The sequence below is a fragment of the Numida meleagris genome, chromosome 6 (genome assembly GCF_002078875.1).
Source record: "Numida meleagris isolate 19003 breed g44 Domestic line chromosome 6, NumMel1.0, whole genome shotgun sequence".
In the NCBI taxonomy this organism is placed as follows: Eukaryota; Metazoa; Chordata; class Aves; order Galliformes; family Numididae; genus Numida; species Numida meleagris.
In genome coordinates this window covers 2,017,303-2,034,197 of record NC_034414.1, presented here as the reverse complement: position 1 = coordinate 2,034,197, position 16,895 = coordinate 2,017,303, and the positions used below count along the sequence as shown (strand labels likewise).

Sequence of the window (16,895 nt, the reverse complement as noted above, 5' to 3'; positions counted from 1 at the left end):
TGCACCATGGGCGCTGTAGTTTGAAGCTGGCGAGAGGGGGGAAAAAAAAAAAAACAACCAGCTTGTAATTAATGTCGCATAAATGGAGGCTATCCCCACAGGGAACAGTCCTGCGCCCTCCTGCTCCCATGTGTTCTTATTGCTTTCTTTGCCCAGCTCTGCAGCTGACTGGCTTTGCTAAAAGACCGAGATCTGCCAGTTTTCTGCTGATTTCTCCAGTAATTTTCTGACAGAAAACCTGGAAATAATTATATAGTTTTCTCTGATGGCATCCTCGAGATGCTCAGCTAGCCATCAAGTCAGCTTAGCTGTCACAGAAAACCTCATTTTTGGGGTATCCCTGACAAAGCAACGTTTCAGCTCCCCACAACAGTTTCAATCAGTTCTTGCGTTCCTGTGGACAAACCGAAAGGAATCAGGGCTAAATGCTTTTCTCTTTAAGTGAAAGCTGAGGACCATAATAAAATCCAGCAGCTTCAGGGAACAAACTCCTATGTGTACTCCAGGCTCGTTACTTCCAGTGCTTTATATCTCAAAACTAAAATATGAGGAAACTACAAAAAATGTTGGAAAGTGCAGCGCCTGAGGCACGGACTCAGATGTGAACGATCCAAATCGTTTATTACAAGTTCTCACAACACTGACATACGTTCACAAGTTTCTATTCTTAGCTCTCCCATCCGCCTTTACAACTTCCCCATCCACGGTTATATGTCAACAACATATTCCACAAACACTTCTTAACTGCGCATACAAGTACTTGTCCAATCAGAGCCGTGAGACATTCCTTTTGTTTTTCTCTTCTTCTGGAGGTGTCCTTGGTTCTCAGCCTTGCTTCATCATGCCGTTTATCTTGCTCCAAAGCTTCTGCTCTGAATAATCTTTCTTGTATCCCCACAGGAAAGGACCCGTAAGGATCATCAAGTCCAGTTCCTGACTCTGCACAAGACCACCCAAGTTAACATACTTATTGAACAATGAAGTATAAAATGTATGCATGAAAATATAGAAACTCAAGCATATCATCAAGCAAGATATGATCTCTTCAATTTCAGCTATTCCACTTACCACACAAATGTTTGTCTGAACTTAAAGCAGCATCAAGGTGAGCATCAGAAGTGGAATCTGTCGTTCATCACAGCAACCTCTCCGTACCATATTTAACATCAATTAGATGCTGTGTGCTATTGTGAGAGCTTGGTTAGAGTGCAACTACTTGTTTCTGTTTTGTTGGAGCCTTCCAAGGTTTTTATCTCAAGGCATTTAAGAGAGGACCAACCCATGTTAGAATAACCAGTTTCCAAGTCTGAGAACAGAGTACACTATCGAAGTTGTTTGAAGGGGAAAAGGTAAGGTTTGAAAAATCCCTGAGCATTTTTACTTTTATGAGGACTTTATAATCAACTAATGAAAAAAATAATTCATATAAATGATAATAAAATGGATGGACCTTTTCCAAAGGAAAAAAAGAACTCCTTCAGAGCAAAAGGGCTAAAGATGCAGTACCTCCAAGGCAAATCCCGTTAAAACTGGTCTTCAGTATTTGTTACTATGTGGAAGTTGGATTTTTTTTTTTTTTTTTGAGATCAAGAACAATTTTCTCTGTATTCTATGGCTGAAGGGAACTGGGTTCATTATTGCTTCAGATAAATGCTAGATAGTTCTGCTATCCTACATACAAAGAGACCAGGTCATCAGATATCTTGAATACCTGCAGAACTAACCCCAGCATTGCATATGCATTCTAATTAGCCACGTACCGAAGTTCTTTTTCCCTTGGAGGCAGAAAAAGGCAAAGCATTTGCTTTCAGAAATGCCAGTGAAAGCCTGATGAAATCTGGGATGTTACTCAGTTCTAAGCAGACAGAATGAAAATGAAATGGCCACTTCTTACTTGTATTTTTGTCCAGCAGAGGGTACTCAGAGCTCAGTAACGTCTCATCTCCTTGAGTCATTTCTGCAACATATTTCAGCCTCCCTTCAAAGTTTAGTGTTCTTCTTTAGTTTTATTATAATTATTATATATATATACACACTAACTCCAGCAGGTAAGAACTGAAGATTCCTAGTTCTGTCTAACTTGTTCTGCAGTGGTTTGTACTTACCAGACAGACTGCCTTTGCTGATTTTTGCATCACTAAAACAGATTCTACTGTAGAGTTAAACTTTATTTTCCATCAGGAACACTTAACATTAAATACATATACTTCTGAGTCCTACAAAGAAAGAGTCAATATAGAAACCCATGCATGCCTGCCTCAGAAAAGGTCAGACTTTATAACCACACTGCTCCTCCTAATATTTGTATTTGAGCCTATTACATTTATTTAAAAGCTCACTGAGACATGTTTTTGTTACTTTGCTTTATCTAAAGGCACATGACTAACCGAAACAATTTTATAAAAATATTTCTGTCACTTAGTATAATTTCTCATGCAAATATTTATAAATGAATGCTCTGTATACAGTAACACTAAGTTATTCAGCATTCCTAGACTAAACAGGCAAGAAGTCCAACCAAGTTTAGTGTACCCTCAGAGGGACTTCAACATACGAAATTACATTTTCTTCTTCTTTCTATTTAATTTTTCTTCACTGTCTGCAGCAATCAGAAAGACCAACACAATGGAAAAGGCATTACAAAACAAGAGGAAGGACCAGCACAATAGCAAGGTGCTACAAATGAAGGGAAGTAGATAGCTCACCCATATCAGAAGATTCTGGGTTTGCAGGGAAAAGCTTGCCCTAAGGAAGGGGGCTCCAGAGATAAAAATCCTCTCTCAGTGGCAGTCAGCCCTTAAATGAGGCTGAAGAGGTGAACTGCCTTCACCTGTGCTCCCAGGGCTGACTGGGTCTTTCCTCCAGGTGCTCAATCAGTGGTTCAGGCTGGGACTCAGCAGTTCCCCTACAGTGGCAAACTTTGTATGTCAAATCTGTTCCAAAGGAAAGGACAGATTTTCTTTTACTTTCTCATTGGGAACATATACTTTGTTATATGTGAGGCCGTGATCTTTTGCAACATAATTAGAAAGGTGAAGTATGAGTCTCTGAGCCCTCGTTGTTCCATAAGATGGGGGGCTGTCATCCCAAGGGAAGAAATTCCAGTGAAAGCTTCGTGCTCACTATATATCCCAATTCACTGCATGACTGAAGGAATGACCAAGCGCAGGTCGGAGCCAGCAGAAGCACCTTCTCTTTGTGCTTTCTAATTCAAGCTGTGCAGAATTAAAAACAGATGTCTTTGCTGTCCACGTGATGGCACTATTTGAACACACGTCTTTCCTTTTGAGTTCTGCTGTGTAATTTGTCTTACTAAAATCACTAAATTCTGGGTTCTTCCAGAATGAACTTTTCAGGATAAAAGAATAAGGACATAAGGACATTGCACAGGGACATGCTGAGCATCTGGAGCTGCAGAGAAACATCCTGACAACAGGGAGCATCGCAGGTGAGTGGCAAAACGAAGCGATTTCAATTGTGTGCCAAGTAAGGGAAGCCAAAACACCAATAGATTGCAAAAGGAGGGTGCCCAGCTTCAAGCTGCATGTCAATACATGAGGCCAAAAGCATGAGAAGTGCACCAATGGGGGAAGGCAAAGCACCAACAGATGAGAACAGATTGCAAATTGATGGGACTCATCAGTGTGCCAATGCGTGTGTCCAAAAGCCCAAACTGCACAGCAGGAGAGGGCAGACAGTGCCAATATTGTGCCAGCAGACAGGATTAGATCACGTATGGCACAGCATTAGGGGAAAAATGAAACAGCTGCACTGTGTCAGTCACCAGGAACTACATGCTGCTGGAAAACGTTCAGTTCAGCCACTGCTCACAGGTCACCTTAGAACAATCTTGTGGACAAAGGATTTTTTTTTCGCCGGTTACATGGAAAGAAGAGTTTAAGAAGGATAGCCCACAAGAAAACAGTCTCGAAAAATAAAAGTGAAAGGAAAATCATGTCTCCAGTAATCCCAAAGCCAGCAAAATGCTGCAGGAAACAAGGAGGGAAACAGCAACCACTTGCATGGAGAGACCGCTAGGAAAATGCTTTGGTGTACCAGTATGAGTTAGAGAGAATTTTCTTTAGGTGACCTGCTGCCTCCCTTAGCAAACACTCCACTGAGGATTGGTGCTCAAACCTGGGGGGAACAGGTTAATAGTGATGACATAGGCCCATCTCTGGTGCCCACTGCTGCTTGTCCAACCATCCGCATAGGTAGAGGAACATCTCTGCCTGCCCAGAATTTGCAGGCCTGGGTTTAGCAGCTTTGAGAGAGGTGTTTCTGCTCTAGCGTAGTTAGAGGGCAGCTGATCCAGGGTAGCTGTGCACGCATGCATGCCCCCCTGCATCACTGTGGTGGTGTTACCAGTTAGCTGTGCTTCCGTAGCTACCAGGCCAGCATTTGCTGGCTGCACATGTCTAAGCAGACCAGGACAAGTTTGGGCCTAGCCCGTGTTCCTTGCTTTCGGTATTACACGTCTGTGTGTCTCCCAGAAATGTTTTTCCTCATTTGTTAAAGGCAGAAACGATCTGGCAATCAGCAATTCTTCCCATTGCCTGTCAGTCACTTATCAGGTCATTATGTAAAATAACTCCAGGTTCCTCAATAATGCGCTGAGGAAGGAACAGCCAATCGTAACCTACATAGCAGAGCTGTGAATAACAGTAGATGGGTTCTGGTAAGCACTGGTCCCAGTCACGAGGGCAGAGGAGATGACAAACACCAGGTTACTTTTATCTACACTTTTCTCCCTCTCACAAATCTCCTCTAGCCTTTGCAGTCTCTTCCCATACCCACAAGTGTTAGAAAACACAGTGCTATGCCGGTTCCCTTTGCCTATCTGATGGAGAGAACTTTCTGTTTCAGGAGTTTGACAGCCACCCCGTTCCATTTTCTGCTTGCCTTCCACAAAGATCATCCCTTCTTCCATGTAGGCTAGATTGTATCAACCACTGATGCGGGACACCACCCTGTATTGTGAAAATGATCACTAGCCAGTGGGACACTTAGCTCTGTTCTACAGGACACCATCTTAAACGCCAGTTCTTGGTGCCCCGCAAGCTTGTGGTTCATTTTTGGACCCTGAGACAGGTGAAGGGACAAAAGCAAATGCCTGGAGGGAGTCAGAGCAGAAACACTCCAGTTTCACCCACCCATCAGCAACCTTTCCTTGGGTAGCATCAGCATGAGGGTAGGCTTAGCTCTACCCTCACTCTTGGTGATGGCTCGAGGTGTTGGGCTAGCAATTAGCAATTACTGAGGAGTTCTCACAGCCCCATGGGAACTATTTGCTGGAGATAACCCTAAGCTACCAGAGGAACCATGCTTACAAGGTAAATACAAGACACTCTCCCCACCCTCTGTTATCAGGAAAACCAGAGTAGTAATTTCTGGGCAAACAACTTTATTGCAGTAAGGAGAAAAGCTTTCCACGTTTCAATCTCCATCTTCAGCAAAAGTACAGCTCCTGAAGTCCACACAGCAGGGCAGCTCTCTTCAGAGAAACCCCGGCAGAGCTGAGCGCTAGCAACAGCAAGATGGGGAAATGTACCAAAATAAAGTGAAAACCAAGAGAATGAAAGCCTGCTTACAGCCGGTTGTCTTATATTTTGGGGTATATGAGAATCCCAGCAGTTGTGTTTTGGTTTCACTCTCAAGGGTTTATCTGGAGTAATGACAGCGCTGCAGAGAATAGCCTGTAGGTTTACTGCAGGATTACTTATTTTTGTTTCTTTCCTAGCAGGACATTCACATTGTTGCAATCCTGTGCTGTTGTGCTGAGCTAATCAAGCGAGATAAATATTTGTGACCCAGGCTCCTGATGCATCCCTGTCTTTTTACTGAAAGCTCAACAGCCCATACCTGCCCTCTAGCTAGCTGCACAACAGGAAAACCAGCAGCAGCACCAATTTTGCACTCATAGATCAGAAGGTGCAGGTGCACTCAGCCATGCTCTCAGTCAGTGGAAAACATTCCAGTTTTTGATTGCCAGCTGGGGGAAAAAGATGGTTGATGAAAAGGGTGAATCCGGACCAGAGCATCACTCACATTGCTCCCAGCGGCGATGGAGTGCTCACTGTGCTGAGTAAATGGCACAACCACCACTGAAGACAAGACTGCTGAAAGATGAGGAGAGACTGGGGGAGGAGGGGTTGGTTCCGTCTTGCTAGCAGGTTTTCTAGCTCAAGGCTGGACCCAAAAGCTGAGCACAGCAGAGCTGACTTGTTCTCAGTGGACCGCCTCTGCTTTTGGGCTGCATCTTGGCTCTAAGTAAAGCCTGAAAGATGGCATTTTACCAGCAAAAGAGCCTGCTGGGCCTGTTGTGTATGGAAAAAATGGAGATGCAAAGAGGTCTTCATCTACAGCAAGTGAGGCATGTGGAGGCAATGCCAACCTCCACCTTCAGCAGCAATGATAAAAGGAACACCTTGAGTCCCGTTGGACTCAAGGTGTTGATCCACATCTAGCACTCTGGAATGACAACCATTGCTGCCGAGAGAGATAGAAATACCTCTGACATTTTGTAGGCAGGTTATGGCAGGAGTTCTTTGCCTTGACACATCGGATACAGCCAAGGAAGGACAGCACAACTGATGGTTTTGCGACACAGAAAAATAACTGACAAAGTCCTTGGCTATCAGCAGCAGAGGAGACAGCATCTTCCAATCATCTGAACATTCATTTTCTGGCAGGAGGGGGACCTGCAGTGACACTTCTGCTGCCCCTAGTCCCCTCAGGTATCATGGTGGCTGCTCCTGCTGGAGTGCAGAGCCTAGTGCTGAAGTGAGCTCCTGAATGCAGTCATGGGAGCAACAGCAGGGTCAGAGTGACTTGCACTGGCTGACACCCTGCAGCTGACATCAGCGTGCAACACCTAAAGGGAACAGCCGGGCAGCCAGTGCTGGCTCATTTACCCACCAAGAGGAGATGAAAGCACTGGATCATTCAATTAAATTGCTACCATGAGTTGAGCTAACTGCTTCAAAGTCCGTTAGTTATAATCTCTTCTGGCTTTAATCTCTGCATGCAGGACAGTCAACTTTGTCCTCCTGCATTTCAGTTCTACCCTGAGCAGAAAGGTGGGCTCCACCTCACCAAAGCAGTAGACATTTCCCCATTTGGGTGAGGGAGGAAGTGCAGACCTGTTTCCATTATGCATTGCTGTCATCTCTGGGAGACATGTTGATTGCCACTTCCGCAGCTTGGAATGATGAGCTGTCTGAGGCAAGGGACATTCCTGGACCATGCTTGTAATCTTCTTCCTCCTTCTCATTCTCCTGCAGATCTTGATCACTGTCATCATCATAATCTGCTGCACTGTCATTAATCACTTGAACGTTCTCTCCACTTGGATCCACATCTGTCTTAAACCATACAGCTTTGTATCCTGGGTCCCCCTCATTCCTGTCTGTTTTGAGGATAGATTTCACTTCCTTCTCATGCTTAGTATCTTCTTCGACCTTTTCCTCTTCTTCTTCCTCTTCTTCTTCCACTTTCTGGTCAGAAATGATGGTGGAAGCTGGTGAAGTCTTCGGGAGTCCATCGATTTCTCGTTCATTAGAAAATGTCGAGAAAAGTGATGGCTCCTGTATCTTGGTTACAGTGACACATTCTGGGCGTTCATGCTCTTCTTCGCTCAGATCTGGATGTTCGTCTTGCTTGTAAACTTGGTTGTCGTAGCTTCCAGGGAACTCCTTGGAGAACTACAGGAGGAGAGACACCTTGTGAGTGCAGTAAAAGGAAAAGAAAGTGGCTGAAGTGACTTAGATAGATTTTGCCCAGTATATACCAGCAAGACTCTATTGATGGTTGTGGAGATACATTTACTTCCTGCACTGGGAAAAAAAGACTTCATAAGGGATCATTTCCCACAGTTTGTAATTCTACTGTTCCTTCTATCCAAGGCACGCTCCTAACAGCTGCAAACAAGTCAGTTTTCCTTTCAGAGGAGTTGAGACTCCTCATCCTGACACAGAGATCATCATCCAATCTGACAAACTGAGCCCTAAACATGAAAGTTACAAGGCTGCCAAAGACCTGAGAGAGCCAGGGACGCATGGCTCGGTGTAGACAGTGCATAGAATCACCGAATATCCCGAGTTGGAAGGGACCCACAAGGATCATCACCTTCACACAAATATGTAATATTTTGAAAGCCTATCCAGACTTTAAACCCTCCTCAGGTCCCTAACAACTACTAAACAGGGGCTGGGTACAATGAAAGCACTTACTTTTTTATTAATCAGGAACTTGACTGTCTGTCCATAATGTTTATATAACATCAGTCCAAGGAAGACTAAGGCAATTAATAGCAATGCAGCTAAGATACCACCTAAGATACCCATATCCTGTGCAGTGTAGATCTTATCAGAGGAGGAGACTTCAGCTACAAGAGAAACAAACCAGTGTTAGAAAGTTTAACAATGTCAACCAACTTTTTAAACACAACACTTCCCTCTGAGGGAAGATCCAAACAGTTTTTGAAGGGCAAAGAAGCATCTTGCACTGCAGAATGTGGCAGCGGTATATTTAATGACATCTAAGGCCAGTCAATAGCTGTCCTGGAAGAAGAGGTTTCTTGTAAGGCGATCGCTCAGAGAATATTATAACCTGTGTGCAATTAAAAGAAGTGGAAATAGCACCCATTGACAAGACAATGATGTTTACCCCATGATTTAAAGAAGCAAATACACACGCAACTGTGTTAGGCAAACAGAATTAGAACTAGGTAGATCCTGTCCATTCCCACCAACATGCAAAACTAAGATACGTTTCGGCACACGTGTGTGAAAAAGTAAAGCTTTCTTCAATATGAAACTTCACCTCTGACACTGATGAGCATATAAAAACAGAAAATAAATACAGAAAAAGAATAGGACTGTGCTCCTTGGAAGGACAGCAATTGACTCTGACGTCAATATGAACAGCCAGGTCAGGTCTGACTTCTTTGTATTTTACCTCTTGAGAGTACAGTAGTGTATCCTTGTTATGCTGATAAAGGCAAAGATACTAACAGCCATGAGAAAGAAAGAGATCGTGTCATGAGAATGCCTATTGGAAAGATTTTTTCTGCATTTCTTCTTGCAGTTTCCTTAAAGCTGATTCCTGCCCCTAAACCAGAGCTGCCAGGCTCTTTTGGAACTAGGGAAATTCCCTTTTCTTTCCAGGAGAAGGAAAGTAATCACAGAGCTCTTTAAGACCTGTAATTCTTCTCACAAAGCAGAGGGATTCTAACAGGAGTAAGTGGTAGGTAGGCAGCACCCAAGCATGAGCCTCCAGAAACTCAGCACTGCTTGGCCTGGGCTAAACTGAGGCTCTCTCATCTCTGCTCCGCACTCGCCACTCCCCAAGAAATCTCTCAGCTTCATCAGGACATGGGAAGGAAAAGCATTAAAACGCCCCCAAGACAGGAAGCTCTTTCCTGCCCTGCTTGTAGCTATAGCAATACATATCAGCCTCCTCAGGAGCAGCTCATGCTTTCAGCCTCTGGTCAGCCTAAGCGTATTTGTATGAAGACCATCCACATTACAGTGGAGAGACAGTAACTTCTTCAGGGTTAATCAGCTTTGCTTGTAGTTGTTGCTGAGTTTAAGATTTCCAGCTTCATTTTGTAATGTAAATTAATCTCTGGAAAGTTTAATGATTAATGAAACACAACGTATTCCTCCTGCTGTCCTGTTTATGACAATGGACTTTGAGTACTCTCTCTGCATTTGATTGCACCCTCAGTTTATCATTAATAAGCTGGTGAGGGTTGAGGACGTCAATGAATTTTTAATTCTTAATCCTGTCTCCTAGGGAGCCACAGCCCAGACCTGATGTGAAGCTCCACCACCCTTCAGTCCTTTCTGTGCTGTGCCTCCATCCAAGCTAGCGCAGTTTGGTGGGATAACTCTCTCTGAGCTCATTGTAGATTGGCTCTGGCACCAGCATCTCAGAAACCAGAGGGCAGTCAGTGTAGGGTTACCACTTTACAGCAGGAAAGTACATTAAAGAGGACTCCAGATTTGCCCTGAAACAGCGAAGCAGAAAACAAAAGACCCATCTACCTTTGGCAGCGGTGATCTCCACTGTGACTACAGTGCTCGCCTCCTGTAGACTCACTGTATCTTTTGCAACAGCCTGTGTGGGGGAAAAAATAGCTTGTCTCCAATGCTACTTTCCACAGGAGGATAGAAGAAACGATTTTACAGCTAGTGCCAGATACAGCCTGTATCATGCAGAGTGCATTAACTACCACTTCATCTCCCTCCATCCCTATGTATTTGTGATACAAATAGCTGGGGCAAAGACTGGACTTATGTTATATCTCTCATCTAATGAAAGGCCACCCTTGTTATGTCTTTCTTTTCACTCTCCCTTCTTTCCACAATCCTGACCAAGGTTATAAAGTCACCTTACCTCCATGATTGCAGTCCCCGGTGACTGCAGCACCACATTCGTCAGGATGAGTCCATCTTTGGTTGCCATGAAGTTGGTGTTGTTCTTTATGCGGTACTCAATGTTTGGGTTGACTTTCTGAAAAGCCAGAACAGTGAATGATTAAACCTCACTGTGTTTTGTGTGCATCTTTGTAAGAGCCCGTCAGCAGGACTTGTCAAATATGCCTGAAGTATAAGCAGATGTATAGTGCACTAAATAACTGTCATAAGCAGGTAAGAACGTTTGCCTCCAAAATACATCCCAAGTCTTAACCAGCTTGCATTGGTATCATTAATATTTCCACAAACAAAATACAGCTGTGCAAGGGATCTTGTGATTTTCATAGAATCGTGGTAACATTAAGGTTGGAAAAGATCAAGTCCAACTGCCAACTCATCGCCACTGTTCTCACTAAAACACGTCCTTCAGTGCCACTACTCCATGGTTCTTTACTCCACCACTTCCCTGGACAACCTGGTTCAGTGCTTGATCACTGTTTCTGTGAAGAAACTTTTCTTAATATCCAACCTGAACCACTGACTAGGTCTGTCTTTAATACAGTGGCAAAGGGGTATATAAATGAAGAATAATCCTTTTTCTGAGGCCTGCGCTATTATTTCCCTTGTCTCAAAACTGTTACTGCCCTACAAGATCCCAGTCTTGTTATGGAAGGCTTGCCATCAGTAAAGCTAGCGCATTTTTCTGTATTTCACAGGGGAGAAGGGAATGGCTGGTCAGTTGATCTCTTCCCCTTCCTTTCTTCTAAGAATGACTCCCTCAAAATGAGTCATTACAGGGAGAAAGCTAACTATTTCCAGCTCAGGACTGCAAATTCTTGCTAGTTTGGTCTCTACAGACTGTCTCCTCTTCCCAGGCTTGTCCACAAATAACTATCATTGACCTGGCAGGGAGAAGACCTCTCTATATGGGAATCCTGCCTTTCTGATCTCTTCTCAGAAACTCTAACTCAGATTTGGACCTCTTCACAATATTTGCTAATTCTGGGCTTCTTTGGCATGTTGTTTTGCAGTGAATCAGCTCACCTACCTAGATCTAAGTGTGACTGGTCCTTGGAAGAAGGGAGTGCAACATCTACTCTAGATTAGACCATGATACTAATCTATGTAGAATTTCCAGATAAATATATGGGACACTAGAGAAAAGAATGTGTTTGCCTTTTCCCACCTCCCCCTCCCCATGTTTGCTTATCCTGCTTTGAGACTGAAGCAGTGATGAAGAATTCAGTGCATTTTCTATTTCTTACATCAGGGAAATCATCGTCCAGTGCCGCTATCATCAGGGGGCTTGAAGAATCACCAGCTTGGAAGACAAAGCTTCTCGGGTCCAGACCAGCAACCACTGTCCCTGAGTAGATTTGGGACTCAAAGTACGGTGCGTGGTTACTTTTATTGATGACCTTAATTTCTACATTGGCTATGGAGTACTTCTGTTTGTTGTTGACTTGAGTGGCCTGGGGAGAAAGAGAGAGACGTTCCTTTTAGTGATGAGACATAAAAAGGATAAGCTTGATATGAAGCCTCTTCCAACCCATGGGTTTCCTTCCATCATTTTCAGTGAACTTTGGGCCAGGCCTGTTATGGGAGGGGGACCTAATGTTTTGTGGTCCTTGTAGTTTTGCTCACTTCTGCTGTTGGCTGTCCAACTGGTCAACTATTAGGTCTGAATACTTTCAAAAAAAAAAAAAAAGGATGTGACAAAGTTGCTTTCATTATTAATGTGATTAATTCCTGATACAACAAGAATGCTGCTTCCTAGAAAGCCAACTATACTGGATTTCCGTCTGCAGTGTCATCAGACTTACCATCACCTGCAATAGGTATGAATTTGGAGAAGCTGCTACTTTGTTCATAGTTAGATTTCCTGTGTCTGCATCCACTGAGAAAATGTTATCCTCGTTCCCTAAAGAAATAGAAAGACTATTCAAACATGGGATGCTTTCACAAAGTGACCTGAAGCTCACGGGGACAGCTAACAACTAAGCTACAAAGAGCAGCCGAGTGGGGTTTCACCTTCAATAGCTCTAGGCATCTAACAGGCAAGCATCTCTATTCAGCCCTGTTACCCAGGCTGCGAAGAGAAAGCTGCATCTTAGTGAATGATTTATGTAACTTATTGTGGGCATCACCCTTATCACGAATTGCGTTCTGCTCTGGAAACACTTATTTCTCTCTGCTGACTACAAAAGGAGCCTAGACACAGAAACCTGCTTGCGTTGATACAGAGGTAGAAATCAGCCTCCAACATCACCGATCTGTGTTTGAACCATAAAAACATCTGTGCTGGATGTATGTTAAAATATATGTACAATTTTTGCTCATCTTCCTTACTCTGAGGTGGAATAAGCTGTATTTTTAGACAAGAACTCCCTTATTGGGTTCCATGCTCACTGTGGGGAGCAGAGGCCACGGTACATCCAAAATGCCAGTGGGATCTGAGGTTCCTTAATGTCTTTATTAGCAGGAGGACAGTCACAGATTTGGGACCGTGTGGAATGAATAAAAGGAAATGAACAAGCTATCACTCCACCTGACCAATATGGTCTGCCTTCGCCTTGGTGGTTAATCAAGAAGCCACTGTTGCTAAAGAAATAATAATAAAAAACAGTCTTTTGAATGAAATAGATGGCCAAGTGGCCCAGTCAGTGATCGGGCAATCATTTCACTATATTCGAGTAATCTTTTTAAAATCAAGGATAAAACAAAGCAGATTAGATGGGAACGAACAGGGGAATGAGAGCATGAAACGATGGATGAAAATTATACTGATGATGTGGGAATTGTTAGGGTCAGCTCAAAGACTGTATGAAAGTGGTGTGACCAGACTGGCAAAGTCAGGTCTAAAAGCTTAAAAACGAAACATGGCTCACTGCCCAAAAGTGAGAGAAAGTCCTTCTGAAACAGATATAATGGAGCTTGCTTTATGGACCTACAGTTCTCTTCATCTTCCTCACTGCACAGTCTGTTTCTTCTACTTAATCCACAGTGTTCTGTGCATCTAATTATTTAGGGGAGGTGGCTGAGTCACCGTCCCTGGAGGTGTTCAAGAAACGTTTAGATATAGTGTTGAGAGACATGGTTTAGTGGGGTTACTGGTGGTAGGTGGATGGTTGGACTGGATGATCTTGTAGGTCTTTTCCAACCTAGCTAATTCTAATCCTATGATTTTTCTGTGGCAGAAACTGAGGGGTAAATCTCCAGGCCCTTAACTCTCACGTGCTGCCAAGGGTATCTCCTCTTGGCAACTAATAAAGGGGAGTGTGGTTTGGAGAAGGTGACAAATTCCACTCACCACCAACAATACTGTACACAATTTTTTCATTTAAAATGTAGTCAGGATCAATGGCATAGATGGGTCCTGGCTCCAGGGTGAGCGGTTCAGTCTGCAATGGAAAGGCCAAGTATTACATAACACACAACAACACCAAATGCTATCCAGTACTCTCCCATCCCAGCATGGCTTTGCTGGTTTTATCTGAGCAGAATTAGGCTGATTGCTGGGGATGGAGGGAGAACTTCCACTTGCCAGAGTGATGAAGACTGCACTTACATCTGGAGGCCAGCACAAACTCATGGCAATTATTAGGCAATATTAGCTTCAGGGATACCATTTTATCATGCCTTCTTACCGACATCTCCGACATATTGACTCTCCCAATATAGGGGCTGCTGATGCAAATGCTTCTGTCCGTGTCAATGAAGGTGCAGGGTAGGAACCAGGGAGGCCTGGTATCAGCTTGCTCAATAATTATGCTTATCGTTGCGGTGGCCGTGTGAATGGTTACATTCACACCCTCAGTATTGTCCTGTACCCAAAAGCAAATCATATTTGTAAGATTAACTTTTATATCCAGAAGAACCCACCCGAAAAACCAGTGGCCCAGGGTCTTTTAGTTGCTCTAACTCCATTCTGTATGAGGCATAGCAGCTCATATGAAATCAGCTCAAGCAGTGAATCACCCGCTGACATTCTGCTGACAAAGGTGGGCAGAATGCAGGCCTGGTTGCATCCCTGCAATTGCTGTGTGATTATGGAGCTGGAAGGCTGCTCCAAAGCCGCTGCCCTCGCTATCCACCCTCCCTCCTGCCATCCCAGAGACCTCCCATTCAGACTTACCCTCTAGCTCCTCCGAAATAACTTACCATTGCATACAAGAGCAGTGTAGTGGAGTTAAACTTCTCATAATTCAACGCTTTTTGTAAATAGATTTCAGGGTTATTAACTCCTTTTATGGCAAAATAATCACTGGTGTTCTGCAGAGGGGAGGAAAGGGAAAAGCTCTACTAGCAGACTTGATCACAGATAGGTTAAAAATGCTGCTTGTTGCTGCATTTATCTTCCCAATCTGACCTTCAAGCCCGAGGATCTGGAGTAGGGGCTGTGGGAAGCGTAGGAATGTGAGACCTATCTCATCATTTGGAGTTGCAAGGCTTATCAGAAAGGTTCGTCCATGTTACCGTGAGTTTTCCTCTCCAAGACCCTCTGCTTTGCCTGCCTACCTGCTCAGCAGGTATTGGTTGAAATCTGCCCCATATATTTATTCAGCGTGTTGCAAACTATTCTTGCACTTAGAGCCCTGACAGCTAAGCAAACCATCATCCATGCACAAAAGAGAACACAGAGGTTTCAGCCTCTTTGAGCTGGCAAGATCATCTGCCTTAGCCTTGCACGGCTGAATTTTGGAAACAACTGCAAGGCCAAACTGGGACTAGCATAAATTGCATTTCAGCCTACAACCATTTGCGCTTGCTTTGGTGCTACTTTATTCTTGCAACTGACTAAAATCCTCCTGGATTTCAAAACTCCCCTGGATTTACACCAAGGAGAAAATGAAGTCTGCCTTTGTCTTTGATAAAAGCTTCTGAAATCTTGGGCAGATCGTGCTATCTCCACTCTGCGTTGGCTCTGTAGACAAACATGATAACAACCCCTTTCCCTCTCTGACTCAGCGCAATTCCGAGCTCTGTGAAGTTCAAAGATCTCTCCTGATCTGTTTACAGACCATCCCATCATGACTTCCCTGAATCCCATGACTCAAAATATCCTAGGTGGAAGCTTGAGCTGTATGTACCGTGCAATAAAACTGCAAACACCAGAAAACTGCAATATCAGCAATATTGATGGCAAGGTTCTGCTAACCAGACCAAAGCTCAGTTTTTGCAAAAGGCATACCTCTGCCAGATGCCATACAACAATCCTCTAGCCTCATCAAACACAAGGACTTATGCAGAGCTACAGTGTTTTCCCCCAAAGAAGAAAGATGCTCACCTGCACCGCTGCACTGAGTTTATAATAGATGATGTCCAGGTCAGCATCGGTAGCACTTACATCTTCACGGGCTACAATGGTTGCATTCACTTTTGTGTCCTGAAACAAAGTTGTTGTGGTTATTCTCTCTATGAAATTGGCTGAAGACATCTCCCTGGTTGATATCCCTTAGTCCCACAGCACTTGATGACACACTTCTGTGAAATCCTTACCTCAGGTACGACTCTGGTGAGACTGGTTTCCTTAAACACCGGGCTGTTATCGTTCATGTTGATAATGGTCACAATAATTTGCACGGTGTAACTCTGCAGAAGGAGTTAAAGGGAGAGAATCAAAGAGAAAAAGGTAAGACTTAGGGGTTGGTCCCAATTTACAAAGTGGCAGAGGGGATTGTATAAGGAGCACACCTGGATGGGTGCTGGATGGGACTGAGTTCAAGGAAGGCTGAGACGATGTGCTGCGGTATGTGGCTTAGTGAGAACTATTGGTGACAGGCAGATGGTTGGACTGGATGATCTTGGTGGTCTTTTCCAACCTTGGTGAGTCTATGATTCTATGATTTGTGGACAACCCACCATGTGGGGATTTGCAGTTTGTTCCCATCTCCCCCATTCACATAGCCACTAGGATGAGATGAGGGATGCACGTGCTTCCCTGCACTGCCTTGTAACAGAACCGAGTGTTTGGAAGAGCACTCACCTCTGCAGCACTGTTCTGACAAGCCAGGGTCACTAACAGCACAGTGTCCTTCTGCATGCAAAAACAAAAACTCAGCCATTTTAGAGATACACCCACTCTTTCTGAATCAGAAATGCTGCTGGGCTTTATCTTGTTTTCAGGCATGTCTAACTATTTCCTTCTTTCTTCTAAAGCCATTTGTCAGCACTGGGCTCTTGTTTATACCAAAGTCAAAGCTGACTGATCAACACCTTCTCTGTGATCCCTGAAACATGGCAGCAGAGCTAATTAACTATTTTCTCCTTGCTTTAGGTAAGTTCAAACAGAGATTTCTTTTTAAACTTCATGAAACAGAAATGTGCCACGCAGCAAGTACAGCATTGCCCGCAGGGTGTTACCTATGTCTGTGGGTTTTTACATTGTGGGAAAGGCATCTTAAGGACACTTGTGGCTGCATACAGAACTCTGCAGGGAGGCAGAATAGTTTAGCAGCGACCTAACTAAACACA

At 44.0% G+C, this 16,895-nt stretch overlaps 1 protein-coding gene and 1 long non-coding RNA gene across 2 annotated transcripts; one reads left to right on the top strand and one right to left on the bottom strand.

Moving 5' to 3' along the window:
• Window positions 4-11,772, top strand: LOC110401709. The gene is made up of 3 exons (XR_002440548.1): window positions 4-1,105; window positions 3,343-3,448; window positions 11,692-11,772. It is a non-coding gene; the product is annotated as an uncharacterized LOC110401709 (long non-coding RNA).
• Window positions 6,422-16,477, bottom strand: CDHR5 (cadherin related family member 5). Its single transcript, XM_021403110.1, has 12 exons — window positions 16,408-16,477; window positions 15,921-16,013; window positions 15,709-15,807; window positions 14,583-14,693; window positions 14,069-14,245; window positions 13,732-13,822; window positions 12,245-12,342; window positions 11,687-11,893; window positions 10,402-10,518; window positions 10,050-10,122; window positions 8,232-8,386; window positions 6,422-7,703 (listed from the first exon to the last, which is right to left on the bottom strand). The coding sequence occupies exons 1-12, from the start codon at window positions 16,462-16,464 to the stop codon at window positions 7,152-7,154; spliced, it is 1,830 nt and encodes a 609-aa protein (XP_021258785.1). The 5' UTR covers window positions 16,465-16,477; the 3' UTR covers window positions 6,422-7,151.

Excerpts from the sequence above, each read along its gene's own strand:
- CDHR5 (XM_021403110.1), bottom strand. The coding sequence starts at position 16,464 with ATGCAGAAGGACACTGTGCTGTTAGTGACCCTGGCTTGTCAGAACAGT. Across the intron at positions 16,014-16,407 it reads GTCAGAACAGTGCTGCAGAG|AGTTACACCGTGCAAATTAT; the intron begins GTGAGTGCTCTT and ends CTCCTTCTGCAG. Across the intron at positions 10,519-11,686 it reads TGGACGATGATTTCCCTGAT|AAAGTCAACCCAAACATTGA; the intron begins GTAAGAAATAGA and ends CTGGCTTTTCAG.